Raw genomic sequence first — 19,214 nt, forward strand, 5'->3', positions numbered from 1 at the left:
CACACACGGTACATGTAAAACCTGGTGAAAGCTAAGTAAGGTCTATGGTTTAGTTAATAGGATTGTGTCACATCCATGTCCAGGTTTTGATCATATACTAGGATTATGTAAGATGTTATCATTGGGGAAACCTGGATGATGGACACATGAGAACTCCCTGTATTATTTTTGTAAATTCTTTTGAGTCCTCAATTGTTTCCAAATAAAAAGTTTAAAAAAGAGAACAAGAGAGGTTGAGACGCTTACATGAGTGATAGGAAAAAATCCCATAGAAAAGAGCCCACAGATCTAGAAATTTCCAGTGCCAGTCCCTGAGTGGGTCCATCTGGGTTTATTGCAACCCCAGGATTCTGAGCAAAACAGACTCCTAAGACATAAGTCTGTGTGTGCATTTTTGGTTATTTCCCTAGGAAGAAAAATCCCCCAAAGTAGAATTGCTGTGTGTAGGCACATTTTTAAGACTCTTGCTACTTAGTGCCAAATTGCCCTCCATAAAGGTTGTAACAATTTATATTCCTACCCGCAGAGTATGAGGTGGCCGGCTTCCCCAACTCCTGCCAAAATTGGGTCTTAATCTTTAAATAAAGCTTAAACTTTGCCAAGTTGAGTGATCAAGCATGGTATCTCATTGTTCTTTTTCCTCCAGGAGCTCTGAATTCTTTTCTTGGTTCAAGTTGGGCCAAATAATTGGCTACTTATCTGGAGACCTGGGTTTAGGCTCTCAGTCACCTTTACAAAGGTGTGTTTTAGTATTATGCCCCTAACTTTATAAAGATCACTAAAGAAAGTCCATACGAAATTTACTGCTTTTATTGCTTTAAAAAACCAAAATGCTGGTGAGGCCATTCTTTCTTATATTGCTCAGTGTCTTCCATATAGTAAAAATCATACCTGTGAGATTTCTTCTGGAATTCTGTGCTAGGAAAGCCTTTCTCTCCCTGTAGAATGCAGAAGACATAAGCTTCCTCTTTTCAGTAAAGAAAACCATATAACTGATCACAGTTGCTGTTTGTTTGTTTGTTTGTTTGTTTGTTTGGCTGCTAGGAAAGGCAGCGTCAAGTTTGAGGATCAATGACAAGAATTTTGCTGACTCTGGGGAATATATTTATGTTCTTTTTGTCTTTGCTCCTGACCTCCTATTTCTATTTTATTATTAATTTGAAGTATTTTACTTGTAAGGCACTTCAAATCCTTGTGAAAAGCGGCAAAAAGCCACAAACACTCTTGACTATGAGCTCTGGTAATGCTTGTATCCTCATCCAGAGCCCAGTGCTGGTGCTCACAGGAATATACTGTGAATGAATGAATGAATGAATGAATGAAGGCACTTGACAATACACCCACTAAGAATAGCACAATATTGAATGAAAAGAAACACTAGTTACCAGTTAATTCAGAGCAAGAAAATGTCATGGAAAGGTAAAGAGGCAGTAAGTACCAAGTGTCTCAAAAATGTTTGGTCATTCTATTTCTGGGAAACCAAATAAGGAAATGATCCAAAATGCATTCAGAATTTTAGGAACAAAGGTGTTCACCACTGAATTAATATAATGGAAAAACTGGAGACAACATAAAAGTCCAGGGGAATCACTAAGAAAATTATGGTATGTGATGGCTAAGTTCATATGTCAACTTGGCCAGGTGATGGTGTCCAGTTGTTTGGTCAAGCAAGTTGCTGTGAGAGTATCTCGTGGATTTAAATCAGTTAGTTGATTGCATCTATGTCTGATTACAATCCCCAAAAGGGATTGCCTTCAGCAATGAGAGAAGTCTCATCCAATCTGTTGAAGGCCTTAAAAGGAGAACTGAGGATGTCAGAAGTCACAAAGAAGAATTTCCATCTCTACTTCAGCCAGCCAGCTTCTCCTGGGGAATTCATCTCCGCCTTCCTCGGAGTTCCCAACTGAGTCCTACCATACGGAATTTGGACTTGCCAATCCCCACTGTCGTGTGAGCCAATTCCTATAATTAAGCTCATAATATTTACATATATAAATATATCTTTTTGGTTCTTTTTCTCCGGAGAACACTGACTAATACATGGTACATCTGTATAGTAGAACACATTAGCCATTTAAAATATTTTGTATAAAGGACTCTTAGTGATAAAAAAATACACAATATTACATAAAAAAGAAGGATACAGAATTATACATTCATTATAATTCCAAGAATGTAAGATAGTGTGCATAGAAGGAAAGAAATAAACTAAAATATTCTCAGTTGTTGTCTCTAGGTTGTGTAATGATGGATGGGTTTTATTATTTTATCTTGCCTTTTCAAATATTTCCCAAGTCTTCAAAAACATGCATGTATAAGAAGAAACAATTAAAAATAGAAAAGGAAAAGATATCAACAAACAGTAAGACTTATTGAAACGTATTTCTGGATAAGGATAGCAATACATCAAAAATGCCACCGAATTGGTTTCTTGCTTCTCCTCCTGACAAAACTCAGTGCCGTGGAATCTCACCTCCCCAGGGTGTGGGTAGTTTAAAACGTAGCCACAAATTCTTTGACATTGCTCCCTTTGAGAGGGAGAGCTTAGTTCCCTTACCCTTGATTCTGGGCTGGACTTGGTGACTTGCTTCTAACAAAAATACAGTATGGCGGAAGTGACAATGTGTGACATCCAAGAGTAGATCATAAAAAGCTCTGTTGCATCCTTGCTCTTAGCTTGGGTAATTTTCTTTCAGGGAATCCAGTTGCCATGCTGTGAGGGATCCAAGCCGCCCAATGGAGAGCCCCATGTAGCGAGGAACAGAGGCCTCTTGTCCATAGCCATACGGGAGAAGTGGATTCTCCAGTCCCACTTGAGCCTTCAGATGACTGTGGCTCTGGCTGACACCCTTTACTATAACTTCATGACATATCCTGAGCTAGATCACCCAGCAAAGTTGCTACCAAATTCCTATCCATAGAAACTGGGAGACAATAGATATTCATTCTTTAAGCTGTTAAGTTTTGAGGTATTTTGGTCTGCTGCAATAGATAAATAATAGACAAGGTAACTGTTAACTCCATGTGCAGGTATGTAGGATATATGAATATCTGTGTCTATGAAACTTTGAAATGACTCAATTAGTCAAAAATTAGAATACACTGTTTCCTTTGTTTCTGAGTGTGTTTTGACAACTTGCATATAAAGCTCAAAGAAGGTTTATAATTGTTGACCGTGAATCCAACTTTCAGGAAGTTATCCTAAAGACATGGAAATTTCCCCCCAAAATATAATCTGCAAGGGCAGGGATTTTAGTTGATTTATTTCTCTATCTGTAATACCTAGAACAGTACCTGGACATAATAAGGACTCAATAAATATTTTTTGAATGAACAAGTGAAATAATTGGCCAGCTGTGTGAAGAAAAAAGATAAGGGTATTCATCACAATGGTGTTTGTAATAGTAAAAAATTGGGAACCACTTAAATGTTAGCACATGCATACTGAAAGTACAGGATGGGTTAAGATGAATTGTAATGTATACATACAAAAATGGAATATTATGCAGCCCTTACAAATCATTAGGTAGAGTAATCTATGTTTTGTAGTAGAATCTTTCTTAGTTGTATCCACAGAATGACCCACTGGATTAACCCATGTTTTCTATGAAACACTAAATTCCCATGATATACTGGACATCTTATTTTCCTTGCCTTTTTTTTTTTTAATCATATTTTCATGCAGTTTTTGTCCCACCATGACTTACTAACAGTCGGTCAATTTATTCCCAAACCTTTGTATGCCTGCTCTACTTGCTGTGTGGTTAAGCAATTTAAGCAAATGCTACATAAACTGGTGAAATACATATAGAAGAACAGATTTGTTTCAATGAAGTAGACTGTTTAAAAAGACAATAAAGAGGAATTGTTAAGAACTGCTGTAGAACTAGTTGTGGGCAAGGCAACTATAATAGAATAGAAAATATTTCAAAAACCTAGAAGGACTTTGCATTTGGATTGCTTTGTGCCTATCTTGCTTCTCCTCAAATGAACCAAATTGGAAAATGTGAGTTATGCATTATGGGCACAGTTTATGCAAGACAGACTTGATATTTCATACCTCAGCCCCACTCAGAGATAAGTCCTGCTCCATTTTGGATGGATGTACATTTACAGGCTTTAAGCTACAATGCAATGTTTAAAGTATATGTGTGATCCTTGTTTGAGATGACCAGCTTCAAGTCCCCATGGAGTTTGATAAGAGAGCTTTGACTGTACAGTCATGAAAAGATAAAAGAATAACAATTGAATGGAGTAAGCAAGGCATCAAGCAGCTTAAGCACGACAGTGGTTATCTTGGATGGACGGGTTTCCTTTACTTTATTTCTGTATTAGCTGTAATAATCATGTGTTATTGTTGTCAATGTTCTAAAAATTAAAGCATTCCCATGATATTCTGCCCCAACCCAGATTTCCTCTCTGGGATGCTCACTGCAGAAGAAATCACTTATTTCATTTTGTTGAGCTCCCTTCCCATAGATGATGGATGCCTTGGACTTTCACCCTCCGTGCACCTGGACCCATGCCCCTGCTGTGTCCTGGTTGTTTAGACCTCTGGGAACTCCAAGCAAGGGCTGCCCTGCGGTGGGCGCCCCGGTGCCCGGCAGCCTGCCATTCCTGCTGTGCCTTCCCCGGGCCTCTCCAGGTGAGAGTCAGTGGGGTGGGGGAGGCTGCAAAGGTAATGATAGTTTTCTGAGCACCACGATGCTATTTTTCTTTTCTTTCCCCACCTACACCCAGACAGCTAAAAAAAAAAAAAAAAAGTCAGGGGAAGGAGGGTGGCGGTGGGGGATGGGCTTCTGGAAACTGTTGCAGAAGTGCATGTTATCTCGTGGGCACCAGCATCAGGCAACAGAAAGAAACTTCCTCCTTGGGGATGGGTGGGCTTTGAAGGAGCCACAAAGGGGGAGATGGCTCCCAGGAGGGCTCTAGTCCAGCACCCCCACCCATTACTGCCTCTTGGATCCCCTGAGTATGGCGGGTCAGATCAATGAGAGAGACCTGGGGCCCAGCCTGGCTTTGCCGCTTAGGAGTTATAGACCTTAAGGCCAGTTAGTTGGCTTGGGCCTCAGTTTCTCCGTCCATAAGATGTGAACAATGACCTCTATCCCATGGTGTTGCCATGAGGAACGAAAATAAGAGAATTGCGTCCAAGTTACACAACAGGTGCTGGGTAAGTGTTGGTCCCTCCCCTTCTGCCTGTTGTTTGCTGCATTCTGCTTGTGACTCCCCATCTCACCCTCTCCTCCATCAAACCTGCCTCATGCCGCCTCCTCCAGGAAGCCCCTAGTGCAGCTCTTCCAGTTGGCTCGGTTTGTCGCTGCTGCTCATGCGGGGTGATTATTTAACCTCTATTGGACTTCCCTTTCCTCTTCTGGAAAATAGGGATGGTAAGTAGGACCCACCTCATGGGGCCACTGTGGGCTTTAAAAAAGTGCAAGTATGGTGCTGAGAAGCGTGTGGCACACGTGGTAATCACTGTGTGAGTGTGTGTGCGTGTGCATGCGTGTCTGTGTGCACACTTACAATGTGCTTCATGCTTTTGTTTTTTGCCATGTTCACCTGTGCTGCTACATCCTTGCGCCCACTGCTAGCTCTTTCATTTCTTTAGACCCATATTCTACTCTCTCCCTCATGTCTAGAATAGGCCTCTCTGCAATATACTTATTGAATTAGCTTTTAAAAAAAGAATCTCCGGGAGACATCCAGTTCTGCCACCTTCTGCACACTCCCTGCAGGCACTGCCTGCTCCTCGTGATGTGTATTTTCAAGACGGGGACAGAGTGTGAAAATAGATCGCCTTTGCCCACAGGCGTTTGCATTTTAGCTGAACCATAACTTCACCCCCAGAGCACACAACAGGCTGGAGAAAGAGCAAGAGGCTCAATGGTGTTACCACCCAGGTGTACCCGTAAGTGCCTGCTGCCTCGAGATTCTGGGTGGACAGAGATTGGGAATTTGGATTTCTTTGGCATAAACTCATGAAAGGTTTTTGAGAGCTGATCTTTAACTAGTTCTTGTGTACGTGTACATCTTGTGTCCTTAACTACTTTGTGAGCAACTTGAAGGCAAGGACCATGTACAGCAATGTATTGTCTAACACCTTGCTAGGCTCAAGCAATCCTGGGATTCATTCATTGATTCATTGATTCATTCATTCATTAAACATTCTATAGCTACTATTTGCCAAATTCTAGGAGCTGGGGATCTAGCAGTGAACAGGATGTTTGAGCTTGTTCCTCTCGCCAAGTTCATATTCTGACGGGTGGGAGCTCCCCTGCCAACCACAGACAGATAAACATGTCTGCAATTTTCTGGGCTTGCCCTGGTAGCTATCACAGCAGTCTGGCAGAGCCAGGTCATGTGAGGATGGCTGGCCCGGGGAAAGTATAGGGCTTATTCTAAAGTTGGTGGGAAGGCATTGGCAGGCTCTGAGCAGGGAAGGATCTGCTCAAACGAGGTCACGCTGGCTGCAGCACAAAGTGGATTGTGGGAGATGGAAGGTGACCTCAAAGAGACGAGGTCAAGATGACAGTGGCTTGGTCCAAAGACACAGCAGTTTACATGGTGCAAAGTGGAAGAACTGGAGTAAGTTTAGAACAGAGTTTTCTAACAGCAGCACCACTGACATTTGAGGCCTGATCATTCTTTGTTGGAGGCTGTTCTGTGCATTGTAGGATGCTTAGCAGCATCCCTGGCTCTATCCATTAGATGTGGGTAGCACCCTGAGTTGTGACAACTAAAAATGTGTCCAGATGTTGCAAAATATCCAGGTGTGTGTGTGTGTGTGTGTGTGCAAAATCCTCCCAGATTGAAAACCACACCTTGAGAGGCAGACCCAACAGGACGTGGTAATGGACCACATGTCAGTGGGCAGGGGTTGGATGGCTGGATGAGGTTGGATGCGTAAGACGAAGGTCTATTCCCAGAGCTTCTGCTCTGGGTCCCACATTAGACTGCTCCCTGGAAGGATAATTGTAAGCAAAGCCCAATGTGTTACCTGCTTTCACAAAGCAAACTGGTAGGGGAGGCATCAAATATTCCCACAAGCAAACATGCAATGGCCACCACAAGAAGTGCAAAAAAGGAGGGACGTGAGTACTAAGCGAGTGTACGATGGGGTTGGGGGGAGGTTGAGTTTGTCAGGGAGGAAGGAGAAGTCTTCCCCAAGGGAATAACAATTCAGTCGAGATGTGCAGGACAAAGGGGCATTAACTAGGCTCGGACGAGGGTGTTCCGGGCAGAGAGAAGAGCATGTGAAAAGGTCCTGGCGTTCAAAGGGTTGGAGCACATTTGAAGAATTGAAAAAAGATCAGAGAATCCAGAGAACATGCGGTCAGATGATGCCGGCAGTGGGTAGTGGCTGTGCAGAGCTTCGCAGCCATGTTGGTGGGTTTGGTCTTTCTTCCAAGGATGGAGAGTTGCACCCACAGGGCGCAGTCGTGCCCATGGGACCACCCGCTGCGGCTTGGTGCTGCTTCCTGCCCTCCCCTGTGCAGCAATTTACCAAACATCAACCAAAGGATGCTAAGCTCATGGTCTGCCTGGGGTGCCCACAGGTCTCCATTCAGCCCTGTTTTCCTAGACTCAGTAAATGAGGTTGATTCAATAAGTATCTTCACACTTGTGACAGCCCTCATCAGCTGACACATGGCCCTTCTCTCAAAAAGGGTAGCAATCACCTCTCACCCTTTTCTTATGGTGGCTCTGCTGTCTGCTTGGTCGTAGCAGGAACTTGTGCCTCCGTTTCCCTTCCTGAATGAGGGCCTGATGCTCACGTGGCACCTACTCCATGTGAGGGAACATCCTAACGCTTCACACTTATTTACTCTTTCAGTCCTCGCCCCAACCCGGAGGTAGCCACCATTATTGTTGTCCCCTTTTACAGATGAGGACACTGAGGCTCAGAAAGGTGCAAATAACTCGCCTGGGTCAAACAACTATTAAGTGGACACCAGGCCAGCTGGCTGCAGAGCTGCTGCCTCCCCAGAGATGGTATATTTAGGGGGTTTTAGAGGTCTGGGGTGTGGAGAAGCAAATGGGGGTTGACACACATGGAGGAGGTGGCTGTGGGCGTCAGGCGGTGCCGGGCCCACGGGCAGCTCTGGGTGTGGGAGGAGAACATGGGTGCCAGGTGCCAGGCGTGGCGGGGAGGGAGTGGCAGCTTCCGAGGACTCGGAGCAGCTGCTTTCCCCCGCAGGTGGTGTCCGGCTGCTCGTCTCCCTCCTCGGTGGGCCAGGGAGACCCTGCCATGGACCCTGCCGTGCCTCTGGGGCAGCCCCCACAGGGTTAAACCTCGGAGGGCCGCCCTGGGCCTCCCCAACCCTGCTGCTTACATAGATGGCCGCTCGTGCAGGGCAGCCCGCGCTGCAGTGCCTCTGCTCCACTTGGCATGGCGGTAAAATAAAATGAAATCAAACATAAGTGAACTAGATTCAGGGAAAGTAAGAGAAAAGAGCAAACTGGTAGAAACCGAGGGGGTGCTAAAGAGCCGTTTGATGCCACTCTGTGAGGTGACGTGGAGCAGGGCCACGGGCCACACGTGTATGTAAAATCGACTAATCCAGAGTTAAGCTTGGGGCCAGCCAGGGAGCCAGTGACCACCCTCTGCTCTCCCTAAAAATGACTGTCTGGCCTGCTCTTGCATTGGCAGCGGAAACAGCCTTAACTTCCAGGAAGTAGCTGTGTGGCTGCAGCATCTCAGAGATGACACGAGCCTGGTGGACACCGACACTTGGGGCATCCTCATGGGCCGGGAGCAAGGCCTCGAGGAAACGGGGCACAGGCCAGGCCGGGTCAGATGCAGAGCGCGTTGGAGGGAGCAGGCCTGGGTCGGGCCTTGGCAGGACGGGGAGGGGGTGTGGGTGGGGAGGTGGCAGCGGCAGTGTGCTCGGGAGCATCCCCCAAAAGGAGGCCAGAAAGCAGCCAAGACACATTTGCCTTCTTTAACAACTTTGCCAAGCCTTGGCCAAGGCTTTTTAGAAATCATGTTGGGTTTTATTGCTTTATTCTTTGTGAAGCTAATTCTCTTGATAGTGCTGTTTTAAAATGCTGGATATTTTAAAATTTCCCCTACATTTGAAAATTTCCCCCCAAGTCTCCATCCATGAAGAAATGCTGGAGGAGGGCTGGGGTCATAAAAAGTGGCAGTGCTGCCATTGCATCCACAGTGGGGCCCACAGGTACTTGAAAGTGTCTATTTGTGGAGAAAAGCTCTTGTTACAGTAAATGCTACATAAAGCCCTGGCCAGTCTCAGGACTCAGATGCTTCCTCCGGGACCTGAGATTCATCTCTTTGAAATGCAATCATCAAGGAACAGAACGCCGTCTCCCAATTTCCTGGTGCAGACAAGCCTAACTTCAGTAACCCCCCGATTCCAAACTGCAAAATTTCTGGTCATAAAGATACGAGGATTATCTTGAAGATGTGCAGGTAATATGTTGTGTCTGCTTAGCTGAATCAGAAGGGTGAGCCCTCTTAACTTTTCGCAAGCTCTTTAGCAGACAGTCTGGGATGCACTGCATTCTGATTTAATGCTTATTCATTAATAAAATTGTTCTTTCTCTTCTACCTTCATGGAGAGGTTTTTGGGGTTGGAAGGAGATGTTGTTTGTAATTATATTTTCCCAACACTCCCAATATTTGGGATTCCCCCCAATTCACAATATTGGGAAAAGTATTTCCCCAAATACCTTCTGGAATTCATTCATTCCAGTGGAAGGGGACTGTCCTTTTGATGATGTTCTCCTTAGTTGCTTGGTGTCCCCTGCAGTTTGGGGGTGGGGGGCAGAAGTAAAAGCTCCAGGCTGGCTGGAGCCACACTGGTTTTCCTGCCCACCACACCTGCCCCCTGATCCAACTCCTGGCCCAAGCAGGTGCTCAGTGAATGGATGATAAATGAATGAATGAATGATGAATGAATGGCCTACCACTACTTTATTTCCAGTACCTGTTGGGCTTCAATTCAAAGCATGGTGCATTTTAAGAGAACGAGAATTCCAGTGGAGAATCATTCATGAAACAAGTGAAAAGCCGCAAGTGCTCTAGGAAGTATGTCCAGAGTGAAATGTTTCTAGTGGAGCACTTGATGAAAAATAATTGCAGTGCCCCAAAGGGATGTGAATGAGACCAAGTACACTAAGGAATGATCATTATCTTTATTCATACACACTTGCTTCCAAACTACGATTAATGTATCTAAACAAAGCATATCATGCAAGCGAAGATTAGAGGTTACACGAACTGAGGAAAGCAATGCAGTAATTTATACATCCATCTCGCCCACTATATAACCAAATGTTATTTGACAGCTGAATGGCCTGCACATTTTGTCAGTAGGTGCTTACACAGAAGAAAAACCTCAACCTCCTTCTCTTCCTCTTCCTTCTCCATACACATTTGGGGTCTTATATGACGTTTTACAATTAATGATTTCAACATGGCATATCCTTCACACACACACACAATCATGTAGCAAAAGCAATGATTTCAAATGTTTCTGACCTTCTAGAAAACATATTCGGAAAGACCCTAATACAAGGGATATGAAGTGAACTTTTAGAAAAACACATAGACTTGAAAGAATAACTGCCTTCGTCAATGACTTTGAAGAGTCCAGTAAGCCACTTAAGACAAGAGTCGCATCCTTCCAGGAAGAAAATATCAACAGAAATCTAGAAACTATCATAGGAACAGATACTCCTAAAGTTAAGCAGAGGAGACAAGGCTAGTACAGCTGTTGTTGAATCAGAAAAGGCAAAGCCTTCTTTTGTCTTGTTTTAGAAAAAAAGGTTCTTATAAAGTGGACTTGACACCTATTTTCTGAAAAGTAGGATTCTGTCTACTCCTATAAGAGAGAACTGTAAAACAGATGCCATGTTGGCTGCTGCCTCTTCTTTCTTGGGGATACTGAAGTATTTCTGAATTGCCCAGTGGGCAACAAGCTTACAGGGCACCTCTGAAGTTTTACCAAAAGTGAGAGACCTGGGGACCAGCAGGGTCTTGGGGGCAGAGCTGAGGAAGTGAGCCCCAGAGACTCCCCCAGGAATGCTGTGCAAGGGCTGCATCAGCAAGGGACCATAAAGCCATCCTCCTCATGGGCCAAATGTTCCTGGACCTTATTGACGGTTGTCCCCAGTCTCTACTAAAGCCACAGAGGGCATCAGTTGGCCAACAGGTTCCACCTGAACTTCGAGTCACTCGGCTGTGGACTCCGCAGGGGGCACACAGGTCGGGGGCACTCTAGCTGGCCCCAGCTGACACCTCCGACAGGCTCCATGTGATTGGAATCTTATGAAATTGCCAGTAACTTTATTTTAAAAACTCGTTTTAAAAGAGGAATTGAATTATTAAAGTTCTCTATAAAAAAGTACAAAGAGCCCAGTATCTTCTGTTGTTCTATTTGAAATAACAAATTAATTTCCTCTTTAAGATTAAAAAAAAGTCTTTGGAACGTGTGGGGCTTTAGTGTAGGGTCATCGTAAGGCTGTTTGATTACCGAGCTGGACCTACACCAACCCTGACTGACACCTGCTTCCTGCTTTCATGGATCAGAGGCAGGGGGGTCTCAGCCGTTCCGCCCTCCCAGAGAGTCCCTGACATGGATTTAACAGAATTGTGGTTGAAATAATTTCCAGGTCACCCTTCCTATTTTTCTGCATCTTCTAACGGCAGCAACATATAACATTTCCTAGGTTTGGCATATCAGCCCGAACGGGAAATGACAAACGTGTTTACAGTCTGGTATAAACCATAAAATGCAGCCCAAGCACCTCAAGAAAAAGGATTTTGAAAAATGTTTCCCAACACTCCTTGTCAAGTTAGAGTGCAGCCACTGAGAAACCAGAGGTCCTTTCCGTCGGTCACAGATGGATGGCAGCAGTGTCTACCCACCACCGGACCCGCCTTCCCCTGCTGCCGCCGGCGGTGTAGCCGGGGCCCTGTCCCAGCTTCCTCTTTCTGGTCACGCCACTTCACGCCCACAGGTGACGTGTGGTGGGCCCGGGGGTTAGAAGGAAAAGGAAACGGTGTGATCTGTACACTCAAGACAGGTGAAGACCGAAGTGAGAAAACCACTTTGTCAGATGGTGTTGCCTTTCTGAGGCCTTTGAAAACACAGACTCTCACTTCTGCTAAGCTCAATCGAGCAGGAACTGCAGTGTTAGTTGTTTCTGTGTCTTCTGCATCCGTCTCAGCTTCTGTAATCCTCAGCAGAAAGCCACAGACACCAGGGAGGAAAATAGATGGGGTCCTGCTGGCTTCCAGGGTGCACTGGCTGGTTTGGCTGTGTCCAGGGAATTGAGAGAGACATCCCAAGAAAGAGGGGGATCTGATGAGGATGATGTCGGCATTTGGGGCAAGTTTTGGGGGGAGGAAGGGACTGTGTCTCTGGCCACAAACATGCTCTCAAGGACCATCAGACGGTGACTTTCTTTGGAACCAACAACCTCTGATGGAAAGCCACTGGACATGGCAGGAGCTTCCTTCCCAACGCGCCCTCTGCCTCCTGGCTCCCCGCTGCTGCCAGTGCCCATGGGTGCACTCAAGCCCTGTCTCCCTTGCTGCGCTCAGCCTGCACCGACCTCTCCCTTCTCTGAATGTCAGTGGGGGGAGGGGCTCTTGGAGCCCCTGCCCCTCATTCCAGCAAGTCACCCCACTCTGCTAAGGACTTTGGCTCGGCAAGGGGCTCAACAAAGTTTGCCGAACTGCATTCATCTTGGTGGTTCGTAATCTTTCAACCAACCATATCCGGTCAAATTTCCAGACAGCTCATGATCTCCAGATTTTCTACCAAAATTTGTAATAAGAAAGCTTAATGCAGCTGATAAAAGGAGGGAGACGATGATTCTGCATGAACCTGGGCCAGGCCGTGGGATCGAAGAGAAGAAAATATGGTGAAGAGCAATCATTTCGGTTCCTGGGTTCTAGTGTCTACCGTTTGAATCGGTTCTTGCCTTGAAGTGAGCCTCCCATTCACCTGCAAGGGCTGCGCCTGGCAGCAGATGCCTGATATTTTCATTTGAACCAAGCACCTAGTGACTTAGAAGAGATGCCAAGAGAAGGGTCCCAAGCCTGCCGGCCTGCAGCTTCCAAGGGAAGGTTCCGCCACCAGCGGTGGCTGCCTTCCAAGGGAAAATAATGCAAAGCAACATGAATGATCTTTTGGGGTCATAGCCCAATGGGTCCTGGGGGGCTGGAGACTCCGATTGTGCCAGATTCCACCGGGCAGCCTGGAGGTGACTCCCCAGGCCCTGGCAGTGGCTCAGGGGCAGTTACTTACTAAAGGGTCCCCCAGTGGCTTTGCCCTTCAGGGACCCTGCCTCTAAAACGGTTGTTGCAGTTGAAACAGCAGCCTTCCCCTCAGGTTTCACATCACACAATTCACATGAAATGGGACACTTCCATAGAATTCCATAGAATTATACGAACGGAGTCTATGGATAACATTTGCTAATGGCTACCCACTTGATTTTTTCTTTTAACAATTACCATCGTGGGCCCCTGCTCAGATCTTTAAAGTGTTAGCCTTTATCTAAATTCAGGACTCAGCAACGAACGCAACAGGACACTGTGTGCTATCGTGCCCCCTACCCTGGATTTGCACTGTTTCCCCCCGAGTATGTTCTCCAGTCTGCTGTCACCGAGGCCACATGCTGGGACCCATCATCAGTGTATTTTCTTTTAAAACTTTGCCACAAATTGAACAGAGTTCAAGCCAGTGAGATGTTGAATATGTTTCCTGAAGAAATATGAATAATTTGGACATGCGCTGGCTGTTTGAGGGAAAGCCTGCGCCTGCCACTTGCATGAAACAAGCCGAGTTTGGGGGCCTGGAACAAAAGGCCCAGGATGCCAGGGGCTGCTAGCTGGGCCTTTCCTCCTCTCCTGGGGGGCAGGGGCCACCTTGGGGTAGGACTACTGGCCCTTTTGTTTCCTTGTCTCTTTTTATAAATTGGTCCCTTTTCCATCCGACCAAATGGTGAGGAGTTGCTCCCCAAACGTGCACTGAGCAGCAGGACTGCAAGGATGGAGCCTGGAAGTCGAGGGTCCATGAAGATGGAAGGAGGGCTTGCTCGTTCCTGATCTGACCCTTTCCTCTCCATCTCTTCCTTCCACCGAGGGCTTCCAGGACAGCCTCAGCTCCCTCCTCAAAGACCCCTCAGTTGTTGTGCGTGTTGATTTCAGGTAAACAGCCAAAGAGTGGATAAGCATAGGGGGAGGCTTAACTAGAAGTTCTTGGGGAGCAGGAGGAGACAGGGCAGACCCCTCGAAGGAGCGGGAGCCTTTCTTTTATGTTGTAAGAAGCCTGGTTCCTCCAGGGATCTTGCACTCGGATGGCGCCTCACCAAGGAAGTGTCCATACAAGAACCGGAAAGGTCAGTTCTGGCAACAGTGGGAAGAAAACCTGCCTCCTCCACAAAGGGTTTGCCTGTGCTCGGAGCTGAACCCGGGCTTGGCTGACCAGGTGAGCTCATGAGGGCACGGTCCAGGCCAGCGCCAGGCACAGCGGGACAGATGCTTGCTTCTGGGCTTTTCTTGAAGATGTAGCAAGAAGGCAGCTTGCCCGACCCTCCCATGCCCAGAGCCACTAACAGGAACGAGGCTGAGAGGAAGAACCAAATCAAACCAAGTCAAAGTGCAGCCCAGGGGCTGTGACAACACCACATCTACGCACACAAACTGGGGTTACTGGAATTCAAAGCCCCCTGTTATCCTCAAGAAGAAGAGTGGCATGGGCATCAGAACAGAAGATGGCATTAAGAAGCTGGGAGTCTTGTGTCAAAATTAATCCCCCCAAACAAAACTTTTGTTTGCAGGTAGAGTCATATATATATATATATATATATATATATATATATATATATATATATATACACACACACACAGTAAAAGCCTAATCAAATCAAGTAAAGTAGACATTTTTGAAATTAGATCTACATTAAAAAATTATTATATCTGATACAGTGCCAATGAGCAGGGTGCCCCTGGGGTGGGGCAGGGGAGGAAGCACAGCAGCAAAGAATTAACCTAAAACTTAATCATAACAGCAGATTAGAAATAAGAACCTTCACAAATATAGCACAATTGCATCTTATAAAATTGTTATAATACTCTCTTTATACCTGATACAATTATATCAATAATATAGATTCACTTGTTATTAAGGTTTATTATAAACATGCAAAATTCATTGCATGATGCATTTGCGAAACATACTAAAATCCTTCTAGCAATAAAACATTGTTGAGCTGATATACAGCCAGATTTCCTGATTCTCTAGGGGTGTCATTCCACATGAACTGGAAATGGGATGCAAAACTGGAAGGTTTGTCATCCCTAAGTGGACGCCAAGGGCTGGAGAAGGGGGAACATCAATCGGGGGGGGGCTGACACTGGCCAGCACTTGGGTTAAGTTACTGTACATCGCACTCTCATGAATGACATTGCAGCCTATTAAATAAATAAGTACAAAAGGGGGTGGGGTGAACACTGGAGCGTCCCCTGAAGGGTAACAAAGTAGGTAGTAAAATATTGGGGTGGGTGGGGTTGGCATGTTTGCAGATGGCACCCTGGGTTGCAGAAAAATCTCCTAGAGATTAAAATGAACACACACACACACGCACTGGTTAATCCTTGATCTGAAATGGTTTCACATGCTCATGTAGCAAAGTCCTTAGAAGATTTGGCCTCTTAAAAATAAATGCAAGTATCAAGCTAATTATCAACCCAGCAGGGCACAGGATGACAGGTGCACTGAAGATCTCCTTCCTTTCCTTTTTAAAAAACTGGTTGCTGCTGGACTATGGTTGGGTTACAAAGTTTTAATGTTGGGGAAAAGTGAGTGTGCAACTGACCCACCAGTGGAACTAGCTTCGTCCCCCTTTCTTGGATTCTAGAGCTTGTTTCCCTGGAGGCAGAGAACAGAAGCAGAGGGTCTTTCGAAGCCTCCCCTATCCCCAATCCCTCCTTGCTCACTCTCTAGGTCCCCTGTTTTTTTTTTTTTTCATTCCAGGTAGAGATGTTTCTAGCCCACTGGACTGGGGCAGGTTCACTTTTAATGCGGTGGAGGATCCCAATGATGACAACTGACAGACGGAGTGTATGGAAAATGTATCAAATCGTACCAAAAAAAGGGCAATAATCTGTTTGCTTTCTAGGAAGGGTTAGCCTACAGCCAGACATGACTTCTACATAATTACACTGGACACTACGTCATCTTCCACTAAGAGAATGCTTCGTGGTTGTAAGAGAGAGACCCTGAACAGTTGACTGCATTTGGATGAATAACCCTACAATTTTTAGGCCTCTCTCTGGAACAAGAAACAGGGCTGTGGCCTTAAAATTTTAGGGTTAAGGATCATTTCCCACACTGGTAGGGCTGGGGACTGGGGAGGCCTTTGTTCACTGGTGACTCTCATACTGAGCTCTGCAAGATGGGGTGCAAAAACTGGGGGTTGACATACGAGAACCCTTCGAAATCAGACTGGTCTATGTTAGCAATGACCAGCTGATCAGGCGGCGTTAAGACAGGCTGCCCTCGCGTGAAGAACTTGTCAAAGTTTTCTGCTCCTTTGCCACACTGTGGAGAAAAAAGAGAAAGTCGTGTCAGTAACTATGACAAAGCCCGGGGAGCAGCTCTCCGAGAGCTTTCTGGGGTGTGGAATGTGGCCTGGGGAAATCAGGACTAGTTAGGAAGGAAGAATTCTGGAGGACTTGCATGTCTACTTGACTTGAAAGCCAGGCACAGCAAACAATGACAGGGTTATCCGATCGTAAATCTGTAAGTACTAGGGATCTGAAACCCCATATGGAAATGTGCTATTGGCAATGTCACAGCAATAACGGGACAGCCTCTCTCATCTCATTTCCACCCTGCAGAGCAAGCAGCGCTGTGAGCTGGGATACCACCCTCACATGGCCACCAGTTATGGTTCTGTCTGGAGAACAGTATGTTGGTTGGGACTGAAAGCTGTTACTTCTGAACTGAGAGGCTGAAATGTCTGCCCTGCAACTGGTTCTCTGCAATACCTGTGTAGAAAGGTAAAAACTGTGTTATCTTTGTCTTCCAACTGGGATGTTCTAGAAATTCATCTTTAAACAAGTAGGGACTAAGCCTGGTGGGAAGTAGGGGGATGATCTCTTGGGCCTATTTGGAATGCACCCACATCTAGATCCATCTGGTCGACCAACAGACAGGTTGATGTGGAATTCACTGGTGGGGTGGGCTCTGGGGCTGGAGGAGGTTCACACCGGTGCCTTGGGGAGACTGAGGCAGCAGGGCAAAGCCTGCTGTCTGTCTTGGATAGTCCTCTCCTCCAGGATCCTCAGTGGAGGCGGCAGGCAGGGCTGCCCCATTTGGGTCTCTGAGAAACACAGCCCCTTAAGCAGCACTGCTTGGGAGCCCAACCCCAAAAGGAAAGGGGCACCCTCTTCACTGTTCCCAGCTTCATGCGGCATGTTGAAGTCTGCGAGATCAAAGAGCGACTCTGAAACAGGGAGTATTAGGTGTTCCACTGGAGACGCAAATAACAATTGTCAACATTGGAAATTATCGCCCCTTTACCAGCTGGTGGTACCATAGGAGCGACGTGAATATATTGTGAGTCAGCAGGAGTTTTAACTAACGAGGCCTTCCTGGATCACTAACAGGGGAGAGGTCTAGGTAAATCGTGAAGTGGGGTCCACTGACTTCCTCATCTCATCTGTAAAAAGGGGAGAACAATCATCCCTCCCTCCCTGGGCTGCAGTAAAGGTTAAATGCCCAGTGCTTTGCCCAGAGCCCACCCAGGGGTGAGAGCTCAATATGCCTTGCTGCTATTTTCTGAAGGCCAGTCTAGTCTCACAATACTTTCTCCCTTCCCTATCACCTACAAGGATTTCTTGAGAACTGAGTTCTTTTTCCATCCTCTTATCAAATAAAACCTGCCCCTAAGTACCTGCTGAGGTGGGAAGCATGTCATAAATTCAAAATAATGAATTTAAGGACTTTGTGATCAATAGCTTTCCTTTCTGGGGTTGTTTTCATTTTAATAAGCAACTGTCCAGTCTTAAGCCAAGGAGATTTGGGACCACGGTCATGGTGGCTTTGTGTGGGTCGTGGGGGCAGGGGGCAGGAAGGGGGAGGGGTGGTGGCAGAGTGCTTGGGGTCTTTGAATCACTCTATGGAGGCCACGCAGCCTATGAGCCCCCCTCATAACACCAGCCCTGTCCCCTGTGTCGCGCGGTGCTTTTCCTTGGAAAAGCACAAAGTGATTCAGAGCGAAGATCAACGGGGCAGACTTCTGCAATTCACATCCCCCCACATGCACAGGCCATTCAGAACCATTCGAAAAAGGCTCTTCAAGGGATAAATAAGCACACACTATTTCCTCTTGGGAATTAGTCAGGAGTCCACACTTCATTCATCAGTTAAAAACAAACAAGTAGGAGCCAACTCTCATTGGGGCCCCCCATTTAGATACTCCTTGATGATGAAAACAGCCAAAGAAATAGCCCTCTTTGGATATGCCAGTGGCTCTCAGCCAGGGGTGATTTTGCACTTCAAGAGACATTTGGCAACCTCTGAATACATTTTTGGTTGTCATGACTTGGGGAGGGGGTGCTACTGGCACACAGTGGGTAGAGTTCAGGGATGCTTTTGGAATTATCCAGTCCAAATGTCTTTGGTGCTGCTGTTGAGAAACCCTGGGATATACCAAGACTGTGTTGAGAGGCTGGGTGGATCCTCTGGTGGGTGTGAGGACAACAGGGAGTCCAAACAAGGAAATGAGGCAGAGGCAGCCATGTCTGAGAGCAAAATGGAGGAGCTGCAGAAGCCCGAGTCTAAAGCATCGTAAGCAAGTGCTAGAGCCTTGGCGGAGCTGGCTTTGAGAACTCCCTTTTGGAACCTCATTAATCAACACTAATTGCCTGGAAGAGCTGAGTGAATCTAACAGAAGTGCTCCCAGAGGCAGGGCTGTGTGCTCCCTTAGTAAGAGATTATTTGAATTTTTGATCCTCAGTAGCCATGCAAAAGATGAGGAAGGAGGAAAAGAAACAAAACAAAAAAAGCACACCCACACACAATTAAACAATGTGAAGCTCCTGGCTGGACATCTATCCATCTAGCTTTACATTTGTTGATTTGTTCTGTGAAAAGACTGCACAGGTATGTACTTCTCCTTTGAGAACCATCTTTGTGTCACTCACAAATCATCTTCTGCTGGGAAGTTCG

General features: G+C 46.1%; 1 protein-coding gene across 1 annotated transcript in view; it reads right to left on the minus strand.

Moving 5' to 3' along the window:
- Positions 1 to 10,139: 10,139 nt before the first annotated feature.
- PRKCA (protein kinase C alpha) overlaps positions 10,140 to 19,214 on the minus strand; it is a 447,219-nt gene continuing 438,144 nt past the window's right edge. Inside the window, exon 17 of the mRNA XM_037808858.1 lies at positions 10,140 to 16,580. Coding sequence (XP_037664786.1) covers positions 16,416 to 16,580 — 165 coding nt within the window. The 3' untranslated portion in view covers positions 10,140 to 16,415. The remainder of the gene's footprint in view (positions 16,581 to 19,214) is intronic.

This window comes from Choloepus didactylus, chromosome 18, assembly GCF_015220235.1.
Source record: "Choloepus didactylus isolate mChoDid1 chromosome 18, mChoDid1.pri, whole genome shotgun sequence".
NCBI classification, from domain to species: domain Eukaryota; kingdom Metazoa; phylum Chordata; class Mammalia; order Pilosa; family Megalonychidae; genus Choloepus; species Choloepus didactylus.